The sequence below is a fragment of the Neolamprologus multifasciatus genome, chromosome 1 (genome assembly GCF_963576455.1).
Source record: "Neolamprologus multifasciatus chromosome 1, fNeoMul1.2, whole genome shotgun sequence".
Taxonomy (NCBI): domain Eukaryota; kingdom Metazoa; phylum Chordata; class Actinopteri; order Cichliformes; family Cichlidae; genus Neolamprologus; species Neolamprologus multifasciatus.
The window spans coordinates 3,923,878-3,935,958 of NC_140439.1; the positions used below are offsets into that span (position 1 = coordinate 3,923,878).

The following is a 12,081-nucleotide window of genomic DNA, read 5'->3' on the forward strand; positions in this document are numbered from 1 at the left end:
AAACTCAACAATCTGTGGGCGGCCGCCTCCGCTCCGGTGCCTCTTTCAAAAACACTTTTAAACTTGGTGAGGAAGTCCTTGTAAGAAATCTCAGGGGCTGTTCTTAAAATGGCTTGCGCCCAGTTCAATGCCTGCCCACGTAACAGTTGAACAATAAAGGCAATTTTGGCCCCGTCAGTCTCATACGTTCTTCGTAACTGTCGGAATTGTAACGTGATCTGGGTCAAAAATCCAGCACATTTATGGAACTCACCCAAGAAAGACTCTGGCGCTGGTAACGATCGCTCCGGAGGCTCAGCGGGAGCCGGCGCAGAGGAAACAGATGGAGCGGCTGCTGAAGGGTCGGGAGCCGGTAACTGAGGAGAAACAGACGGAGGTGGTGAGGGTGAGCTTACCAACGGTATGTGTTGAGCGAGGGCTTGGGTGAGCGCAGCCAGCTGTTGGTTAATGTGCTGCAGCATGTGTTCGTGGCGTTCCAGAATTGCCTCCGGAATGAGGACGGGTTGCTGGGTGGGGGTTGAGTCCGCTGAGTCCATGATGGCTGGATCGTTATTGTTATGGTTTGGAGGAGGACTCAAGCGCTGCATGAGGGAAAAGGGGCTCCAGGGAAGTCCAGGGGAAAAGCACGCGTTCTTCATATCATCCACACACACGATCACTGGCTCTCACTCCAACACTTGCCACTCGGGAATCACACGGGGGGAAAATCCAGGGAGCTCTGTAGACAGGGAGACGGGGTTGACCCTTTAAGACCTACCATAGAACCAAGTCCGCCAGAGCTTATATTATATTTTTACATGCTGTGGAGCCATTTTTGGGAGCATTTCAAGTTGATATACATCAATACAACCATTATAGCCCAAATTTTAATAATATGTAAGCATTAAGTGCATAGTAATTACATAAATTGCAAAAAAGTGCAATAAACTACAAAAAAATTGAAAATCGTTTTTGTTTTTTAACATGTATTTCTAGTTAGGGAAATTTAAGAGGCTTATCCCTCAAAACTGTAAATACAAAAAAGTTGCAAAATAGTCTTCATAGTTTTATTTTTGAAATACACCAATTTTTATACACTGCAGGAAAAACAAAAATAAATATAATAGTGCAAATTTGCAAAAAAGCAGCATATGCATCAAAATAAACTATTTCCAGCAGTGCAATATGAGTCCTAAGCATCCCAGAAACGACACAGAAAGTCATAAAGTCAAAGATAACTTTTAAAAACACCAGTATAGGCTCATGAGGCCCTGATGGTAAAAAACTACATTTCCGCGAAAATGACGTCACTTCCGGTTTCGGGCAGGTCATGGCGGACATGTGAAAGTTCGCACTGACATCTATTCCAACGTAGGAAGTGTTATGAACAGCTGATCGGATCGGCAAAGTGTGTTTCTGGAATATTATGTTTTTGTTGCTGCAAGCGCTTTTTATGCAGTTTTTGCAAAGTTATATGTGGAAGGAAACCGGGACATAGGGAAAGCTGATGGCATAACATGATGTAAGTACAACTCCTCCGGTTTCATATGCAAAAAGAATTTTTGCGCTAGCTTACGTGGTTGCAGAGCTACCGGGATTTAAAAATAGTTACGCAAAACAGAGCGTGCCTGCTCCGATTGGTTTTAAAGGGTTAAATACAACGCACAAACGAAACACACTTGTGGCGTGAACCCACAGTGAGTTCCACCCCGGCGAGAGAGAAGAGGAGAGAGAGAGAAACAGAAAGATCAGCGTGCAGCTGATCTGCCTGGCCGTGACAAAATTAATGAATTGCCAAATCGTAGTTAACAAATTATTATAGTTTTTTTTACAGAGTTAAGTTTCTGTGGTGGTGGTGTGGTCCCTGTCTCAGCTGCAGGGGAGGAGTGGGACGGTGAGCTCGAGGGGGCGGTGAGCTCGAGAGGGCGGTGCCAAGGAGGCTTGGAGGGAGAGGTGGAGGTTTCTCCCTTAATATATATAGTGAAGGCGGAGACCAGAGGAGAGCGTGTGTGCTGAAACGTAGAGCCACATGTGTGTGGCGCTTCAATAAACAGCTCGCAAGCATACAGCATTTCAGTGTCGGGTCAGTCTTTACAGTTTCCATAGATACTTTAGATTTTACCAAGAATAAAAATGTCTGTTTTTCAAAGCCTGTACTGGCAACACTGTAGACAGGTTTTTATTCAGCTTATTATTAAAATGAAGTCTGTCCATATATTGTTGCTCTGGATCTACTGACATCATTTAAACTTGGTCTTTGTCTCTTCAGCTAGTCTGTCCTGTCAAAAGACAGAAAAAAAGACAAAAGTACAGTGGGAGGGACCCACAAATAAATTGTTTTAACCCAATTTAAACCTACACCCAATTTTTACCACCTCCTCCAACCAAACAAACAAAACCTGGCCCCAAATTTTATTTTATTTTATTTTATTTTATTTTATTTTCCATCCATCCATCTTCATCCGCTTTATCCGGGGCCGGGTCGCGGGGGCAGCAGCCTAAGCAAAGAGGCCCAGACCTCCCTCTCCCCAGCCACCTCCTCCAGCTCATCCGGGGGAACACCAAGGCATTCCCAGGCCAGCCGAGAGATATAATCTCTCCAGCGTGTCCTGGGGCCTCCTCCCGATGGGACATGCATGGAACACCTCACCCAGGAGGCGCCCAGGAGGCATCCTTATCAGATGCCCAAACCACCTCAGCTGCCTCCTTTCGATGTGGAGCAGCAGCGGCTCTACTCTGAGCCCCTCCCGGATGGCCGAACTTCTCACCTTATCTCTAAGGGAGATGCCAGCCACCCTTCGGAGGAAGCTCATTTCCGCCGCTTGTATCCGCGATCTCGTCCTTTCAGTCACTACCCACAGCTTGTGGCCATAGGTGAGGGTAGGGACGTAGATCGACCGGTAAATTGCGATTTACCGGTCGATTCCTCCGTGAATCGCAACCTTATCGTGGTGGAGGGGTTTGTGTGTCCCAGGGATCCCAGGGGCTATGTTGTCTGGGGGCTTTTGCCCCCTGGTAGGGTCTCCCATGGCAAATTGGTCCTGGGTGAGGGACCAGACAAAGAGCGATTCAGAAGACCCTTGTGAAAAAAACACTGAGGGAACAGTTTACCCTGCCCGGGATAGGGTTACCGGGGCCCCGCCCTGGAGCCAGGCCCGGGGAGGGTGCCCGAGGGCGAGCGTCTGGTGGCCGGACCTTAGTCCATGGGGCCCGGCCGGGCACAGCCCGAAGAGGAGACATGGGCCCATCCTCCCGCAGGCCCACCACCCGCAGGAGGCGCCATAGGGGTCGGGTGCATTGTGTGCCGGGTAGCGGCCAGGAGCGGAGGCCCTGGCGGACTGACCCCCGGCTGCCAAGACTGGCAATAGGGACATTTTATTTTATTTTATTTTATTTTATTTTATTTTAGTCACAAGGCTATGGCCCTAAAGGGGAAACCAGGTTTTCTGGTGTCATTATGAGGATTAAGCTAACGTGACGTCACCTTTCAAATGTTACTTCTCCTGGATTGCAGAAAAGGAAAAAAAGTCAGACTGCTAAAGAGAAACCAGGAAGGAAGCAAAACCATAAGTTGGATATAATTTTCCTGCACTGTATAATCCACCAGGAAGTCCTCTGAAAGTCTAAATTGCAGCTTGATCATGTAGCAAATAGAGTGGACTTAACAGCCGTCACTTCATTAAATTCCTTCCTTCCACCACGACTTGTCCACTGCTGCACTATCGCATCACCTTTCGTCTGCCTGTAAATATCCACTATTGTGCTAAAATTCCTCATTTCTTTCTTCTAGGAAAATGACAAATAGGAGCAATTTGTTGAAATATGTGCAATTATACATAGAAATATAATAGATAGAGCAAAAATATAGTTTATACTAGCTTGAAAGTCCGTATTTGATCTGCCCACCTTTATTCTTTAGCACAGTCTGAACTCTCCTTAGGCAAGCTTTCATTAAACAGTCTGCAGATAGTTGTCCAGGCTTCTTGAAGGACATTTCAAAGCTCTTCTTTGGATGTTTGCTGCCTTTTGTTCCACTTTCTGTCATCGTAATTCCACACTGCTTCAAAATTGTAAGGTCCAGGCTCTGGGGGGATGCAGTCTGTGTGCAATTGTGTGTTTTTCTGTCCAGGCCTGCTTTTACTCCATCTGCACTGTGTTTGGGATCACTGTCATAGAGAAAAATCAAGCTGTTACCAATCAGATGCTTTTCAGATGGTATTGCATGTTAGATTGAAATCTGACTGCACTTCCCAAACACCACTGGCTAAAATGCAGCTCCCAGACCATGAAAGAGTTCCCACCATGTTTTCAGATGGCTGTAGACACTTTCTGCTGTACCTCTCTCGTCTATTCATATTGATTCATCACTCCATAAGACTTGCTCCACTGACTATCACTACAGTTCTTGTTTTATGTCGGTAAAACTCGAGCAATCTTTGTCATTTTTTCATATCAATAAAGAAAGAAACAACATAACAAATTATGTGTGTATAGATACATTGCTATTGCCTAAATCTGCGCCTGAAATTTATTTTACCAAACTGTCTGTTATGTGCACAGTGGTTCATGTCTTAAGTTATAAGTCTTTTCAAGCATTCCACTGAAAATGGTCAGGTACAAGGACTGGACTGAAAATGAGACTGAAAAGCAGACAAATCCAACGATGTATAATGAAAAACTGAGCTCAAGTCCACTTTAAACATTACAAGAAAGTCTGGCTCCCTGGAAGCCGAATAGAAAGAAATGATGTTTGCACAGTACAATTGATTTTTACTGGTATTAAAGACAATACTTAACAGTCTCAGCTACGCAGTCAAGTTACTCAAGACTAAACGAGTACAGTGTGTTAATACTGGGAAATGTTTCTCACCACGGGTTATGTTCTCTTTCAAACTGATTCTAAAAATGACAAAAACTACACAAAGTATTGTGAGGGTGTCTGTGGATTCCTCTCTCCATACAGCAGTAAGCTTATGTAAGAATGATTGGCAGATGGGCATATTAGACCATCCGCTGCCACAGTGTGATAATCCCACAGGGTGCATACATTGAGCAAACACACAAAACATTTTTTTTTTAAATCCACAAACATCCACACGCACACCTCAACCACTTTAAGCTTATCTATTCTCACTTTTGCTGCAGGTTTTAGTTTAGCTGTCCTTTTGCTTCCACGCTCCATCCTAAACTGCACCTCAACACAAGTCAGTTTTTGCCAAAGCCCCGAAAAAGTAATTTTATAAATCCTTCCAAAAACCTCCGAGCTGGCTGACACGCAGCAGGGTCTGTGCTGCGGGAAAACAGACATCTACTGTCAGCTGGCAAAAGTCATGCAGGGCAGAAGGGACTTGATGTTTATGCATCAGGGCTTATTTTTATGTGCACAAAGATCCCACAGTGAAGTCAGTTTATTGCTGCCCAAACTCTTTGAAATCACATAAGAAATAATAATTTTTTTCCAAATGTGATTTTCAGTTTTAACAAGAAACAAGAAACCTGGTCGTTTTCCACGACGCAGTCATTTTACAAATAATCACAGAGAAAATGTAAGTAATACAATTTTTTTAGTTATGAAGACGAGACTGAAGGCGTCTGACTGATTCCTGAAACAAGGCAGTTTTTATGTTTTTTTGCAAAAATGTTCGTTTTCAGGCAGATAAAAATGTATTTTCTGGTTTACATATTAAACCAATGTACTCCAGTTTAAAGTACAGCTTTATTTATGCAGCAAACATGCTAAACAAATTCTAGGAAGAATTAAAAGCACTCAGTCCTCGGCATAAAACTACTGCTGGATTTTCTTACATTCGTACAGTCAGATTAAATAAATAAATGAACCCCTAACAATAGATGTTTAGCACTCTTTTCTGTGGTTTATAGACGTAACAATTAGCCAAAGAAAGTTCATTTTAACCAGTGTGTAACCACCCTGTGTACTTTTCCTGATCAAATTCAATTTTAAAAAAGTTCTTAAAATCTGAATAGCAAATTGCGTTTGTATAGCATTAGTGTACAGTATATACATTTATCATGGCTATATGTTAAGCTATTTCACATTTTGAAATGTTTTTCGTACTTAAAGTGCTGTATTTATTTATTTATATTGTATTATTATCATTATCATTATTCATCAGTGTGATTTATTACAGTACATGCTAACTACTGTAATTATGTGGAGATTTTTATTTTTGTTTATTTTTTGGTAGATGCCAAACAGGTAAACTTGTCATTAGTGATGATTTCTCACATAATTACATTCAGTGGTCTGATCTGGCATTTTGTAGTATTTTAATAACTCTGTAATATTAAAAGTGATTTTTGTCTCCCAGTGTTTATAACTGGATTTCACAGCTACTCTGGTATTATATCATGTCACGCTCCTAATGTTGCCAGATTAGAGTTCTTTTCAATGACAGGTTAAGAAAGTTGAGAATTACTATTGCAAAAACGGTAATTAGATTACCGTTACTTTCCCGTAGGAACGCTGCGTTACTGCGTTACTAAAACCGTGATTTTTTGCGAGAATGTCTCATGACAGTGACGTAAGCGAGTGCGACGTTCGTGACAACAGCTGTGTGCAGCTCAACAATGGATCATATATCAAGTGCAGAGAGAGTATGAGCGTGTAGCGTTTAAAGCGTGGAAGTACTGACCTTACTTTGAGTTTGATTCCATAAAAAGTGACAAAAACATTAGTGTCCGTTGTGCGTGGGAAGAAAACTTCTTTTTACAGCGAAAAAAACCCCTAAACTTCCAAACAAGCACCGAGTAGCTACGACGTAATGGGAAACTCACAGTGAAACTCGCGGATTCTTCCACTGACCGCTGCACACCTGCACCAGGGTAACCCTCCGCCTACCCCACTCCTGCTTTACAGGTGAAAATAGAGCAACAGGACCGCTAGTGTTTGATTTTATTTATTTTCTGCTGTGTTTTACTTGCATCTATTTGAAAGACTGAGTGTAAACACAAAAAATATTTTATTTTATGTGCTGGAATGTGCAGAAAATCGGTTTAAATGTTAAACTAATTTCTTCCAGTCAGAGAATGGTGCAGATAATTAAATTTTTGCTTGATGCATAAAGTTTAAAGATTAAAACTAATAAAACAAGTTTTAAAAAGAGACTTTTCCATTTGATTACATTTTGTATGATGGATTATGTAGAAAAAGTAGAATTGGGCTGAAAGATCTATCACTTTATCACCTATTCAGGTTGTAAATCGTGTTTTTAAAAAGTAACTAAGTAATTAATTACTTTTGAAAATAAGTAATCAGTAAAGTAACGGGATTACTTTTTGGGGGGAAGTAATCAGTAATTAGTTACTGATTACTTTTTTCAAGTAACTTGACCAACACTGGTCATTAGGATAGTGAAATACAGTCCACATCCTGACTTACCATGTAACTAAGAACAGCATGTTAGTACAGAGCTTTTCATAACTGTACAACATCTTATTCTACATATAAATAATTTTGCTGCACTGAGCTTCCCTCGTGCGCATAATGTATTTGATTACTGTGTTTCAAGGAGTGATCAAAAGATGAGAGCCATGAAAATCTAAACATTTCATTTGGCTTAAATCTGACTGATCTCTGTTTTTAATAATAATTTCTCAAACACGTCAGAATCTTCTACCACAAAGATTCTGCTTTGATTCTGCTCTGACGTGCACTGTGCACCCTGATTTCACCACCAACCTTTAACTGGTCATGAGAATGAATTTCATACCAATGATAATTGTAGGTGATGACATGTACAACGAAGCAGTGTTCAGCTGAATCGTTTGCAAGCTTGAAGATGAGATGCTGGGCAAAGAGTAAGAACAAGACTCTGCTCATCAGTTTTTTCTTCCAGTATTCAATGATACTGGAGTCCCAGTCTGGTTCCCCAGACTGAAGCTGTTAGTACTGGATTCTAATGTAAAGGCTGATGGCATTTGAAGGAGACCGTGCAGGTAATTTTTAATTTGTTTGTTTTTTTTGGCCTATAGTCTTTGCATCATCATCACTGGCCCACTCACCACATTTGCTATCTCTTGACTTCACTTCCCAAAAATGAAAATTAATTTGAAGGATTACTTTTTTGCCACCCTGGAAAATCGGGCACCCATCACAGAGGCACAAGTACAAGGGGACATGATGGGGCTCTACTGAGAGATGTAAAAATAGCAGCCACACTGAAAATGGTCCAGTGGAGCAGAAAAGGATAACCTTCAATGTGAGATCAGCCAAATTTAAACCAGGTATGGTTTTTGATTTTCATAGGCCTCATCACAGAGCTATTTGATCTTTGATGGATCTTTCAAGCCCTCTGTCAGTCGCCACAGTGGATGAATTAAGAACTCATTAGTGGAATTTTTACTGTGATACCACCTTGATAATCACCAGGACTGAATGATGAATAAATGTACAGTTGGCTCCTTTTCCTGCCTCTACAATAGCTTTCATAAGCAAGGTCCATAAAAAAGTTGGTGTATATGCTTTAGAAAGATCCAAATAAAGCCATGTTAGTGCATATTGTGATTTAACGTCTTTCTTAAATGGAGACTGTTACAGAAGGTCTGTTAGTTAAAGAGTCATCTTTATGGCTGAATAGATTTTTTATTTGAAACTGAAACTTCTGGAACAGTCTGCGTATGGCTTGGATTATATATCATGCTCGGGTGGTTTGGGTGATGTGGCGAGCACAGTATGGTAATTGTTTGCTTGCATATTTTATGACAACATATGCTTTTGCATGTATCCATCTGTTATGTTGCAGGGTCACTTCTTGAATGAATTTGTATTAGTTGTGCTTAGACAGATGGAGGATAAGGAAATCGAGTTGTAAAGTCTTAACGAGCTCTCATTAAGAAGGGCAGCGTGTAAGCACACAACTTCACGCAACAGCAGAGTTTGAACAAAGAGGAGCCGCCACAGTTAAAGGAGTCATGTGGAAATATTTCATCATGCCAAAGACAGGTAGGCACAGTGGTGTGGAACCGTAGCCTTAATGATCTATAGAACTGCCCCCTCTGAGTTGCCTAGCAACACAAGGGATTTCTTTCTGGAAGAACCCCCTCACCAGTGCACATCCCATGCTTTTAACCCTTCAGCCTCTGCTCCCCAAAACAGGCTAATATGAAATCCAGCATGTGCTGCAACCTCTTGCAACTATGCATCAACAGCATCTAACATTTCCACCATCAAACCGTCATCTAGCTTCTGCTTCATTCTCAGCAACTCTGATTTATTATTCATGTCATTTTCCCATGCTGCTGAAGTTCGTTGTTTAGCCAGAGACTGAACTGAATCAAAAACCAAACGTGACCAAACCAAATGCTTACGTTAATACCGTCCCTATGACCAGAAAGTTGACAACCGTGGCTGATTTATTTAAAGGAATTAAAAAGATGACTATCTATTTAGGTGGCATCTCGGGGTCATGTGAGCAAGTGGGTATCTGTCCTTGGTGCTGAAGTGTGCTTTTTCATGTGTAATTAACATTGTTACAAGCTTTGTTAAACCTAACAAAGTCATTAGTGCTTAAACTACACGCACAAATAATGAAACACACATGAATATAACACATGTGTGAAAGAGAGACCCTCCACCAGAACATCAAAAGTGTGTAGTGTCCTATGGTGTTTGGTGAAATGATACTGGCATCTGTGGGTTGTCAGAGTAGGACATCTCAGTCTTATTCTCACACGTCTGGGTGGGGAGTTTATTGATCTAAGGAGTTTATTGAGCACTCGCTACAACACACCTACCACCAAGCAACAATGGGAAGGAAAAATTATTTTAACAGGAAAAAACCTCAAGAACCAGCCTCAGGGAGGGACAGCCATCTGCTGGGGGTGAGGGGGGGGAGACGGGACAAAAGACACACTCTGGAAGAGAGACAGAAATTAATCATAACCGATGATTAAATGCAAAATGATGCATTAACACAGAGAGTTAAAAAAGTTTTGAGTTTTGACCCTGGCCTACTGCAATGTCAGATATGATAACTAAGGTTCAAGATCACCTGATCCAGCCTTAACTATACACTTTATCAATAAGGAAAGTTTGAAGCCTAATCTTGAAAGCAGAGACAGTGTCTGTCTCCCAAATCCAAACTGGGAGCTGGTTCCACAGAAGAGGGGCTCAATAAAGCACTTCCTCTTACACTGCTGCTTTACTCGTGGTTCCTGGGCTATTTAAAAGTAGAGTGTAGTAGTAGTATACGTATAGGAGAATTTATGTGAGGAGCAGGATTTTAAATTCAGTTGTGGATTTAACAGGGACCCGATAAAGAGACGCTAGTATGGGCAAAATATGCTCTCTCTTTCTAGTCCCTGTGTGTGCTCCAGCTGCAGCATTTTGGATCAAGTGAAAGGTTTTTAGGACAACCTAATAATAATGCATTACAATAGTCCCAAGTGTGTTTGTTTGCAACTAAAATGTTCTGTTTTGACAAACTAAAAATTAATAAATGAAGCAACTACAGTCCTCAGTATGAAGGCAAAAACACAGATAACAGTATAATTAGTACAGATTAGGTTAAAGAAAGAAATAAAAGTAATTGTTCGTCCCTGGCTGAGTTTCTTTTTCTTTTTACCTCAGCAAGTACATTTGTGTTTTCATCATCACTCTGTCTGTAAACACAAGAGCTCAAAAAGTTTTGGATGAATTCCTTTAACAATCCATCCACCAAGGTTATCAAGGTCAACTTAATGATGATTTCCTACAACTGCGGTTTTTACGGTAAGCATGAAGAAAGTACAGTGTACAGATTGAAAAGGTCAATAGAGTGATCATAAGCTAGAGTGATAATAAAGTGATAATAATGCTCTGTTGTTTGTATTGATGGCATGCAGGCACTTTGGATGTCCGACTGACAGACTGAGTCAAATAAAGTCAAATTTTATAAAATGCCTTTTGTCTTTAAGACTAAAAGTCCTTTGCCTTTGTTTGTACTGGCAACATACAGGAAATGATACTGGTGTATGAAGATTCTGACCTTTGACCTCACTTTCACTCTCACATCTGCCCTTCTTTCAAAGTGACCTCAAAATGTGCTCTATCTTTAATGAAACTATTGTCAAGAGAAAGAAAACAAATGCAATACAAGGAATATATAATGTAACAATGTAACAATAATATTCCCTTAAAAGTAAATAGCGCTCAGAAAATAAGCTGCTTTGATGCTGCCTTTGTTTTTGTTTACGGTGTATTGTTGTTGCAGTAACGCATTACTTGGATTCCATTCTCACTAATGACTTTCTCTGCTCCAGCTCCAGTGTGAGGTTATGCAGCGCGGTTCAGCCCCACGAGAGTGAGAAAGATAGGATGAAAGGGAAGTGTGTGAGGGGCGGAGTTTAGGGATTCATGTGCGCGAGTGTCTGCGGGAGGGGTCGTGCTACTGTAACCGGGGAGGCGGAGGTAGATGAGGGTGCGAGCGGGATCATGTGCGCTGCTCTCTGCAGAGTCGCTCTCCATGGTGCTGAAAGGGAAACTCTGGGTCTTAAAAGTCCTGTGATATGCACGAACTGCGACGCCAAGTCGGAGTAGCAAGGGAGTAAACATGAAGTCGATCATAAATGCCTTAAAAAAGGAAGGTAAGAGCCTGCGCACTCTCTTCTTTACTTTTCAAATAAGGCGCTCAGCTTCTGGGCATTGAGACTTCCTTCAGTGCACAACTTAGTGGAGAAAGTGGAGGAATTTCGCTCGTTTCGTCTTCGTTCTTGAGTTATTTTAACCGCGTTTGTCAAGCTGTAGGTAGGTCGGCGCGTATTTAGGTTACACGAACCTAAATCTGCGAGTTGTCTGGGGTTTTTTCGGGCGACAAAGAAAAAAAAGAGACAGCGCCCGACATTGGACTAGTTTGTAGGTCACAGAAAAGAGAAGAAAATGGGACTGAAAGGTGGAGAAAACACCCACAGACATGACTGCGCGTCGTTCCCCTCACCCAAGCAGACCCCGGGCAGCCGATCCATCTGGCTGTGTGTGAAACAGAGTCGCTGGGTTGACGTTTTCTATTCTGTCGCTGCTATTTTCTCAATGAAGACTCGCTGTGCGTCGGGCTGTGTCGCCTATAGGCTGAGAAAGGATGCCAAAAATCAGCATTCTCAGCGAAT

General features: G+C 41.7%; 1 protein-coding gene across 4 annotated transcripts in view; it reads left to right on the top strand.

The window, feature by feature from the left end:
- The window catches only part of LOC146525140 (SH3 and multiple ankyrin repeat domains protein 2-like), a 355,364-nt gene that overhangs the window by 190,996 nt on the left and 152,287 nt on the right, over positions 1–12,081 (top strand). Inside the window, exon 1 of one of the 4 annotated variants that reach the window (XM_085161596.1) lies at positions 6,991–11,562. The exons of the other annotated variants lie outside the window; for them this stretch is intronic. Coding sequence (XP_085017722.1) covers positions 11,529–11,562 — 34 coding nt within the window. The 5' untranslated portion in view covers positions 6,991–11,528. Of the gene's footprint in view, positions 1–6,990; positions 11,563–12,081 lie in introns of those variants that run through there. 4 annotated transcript variants of the gene reach the window in all.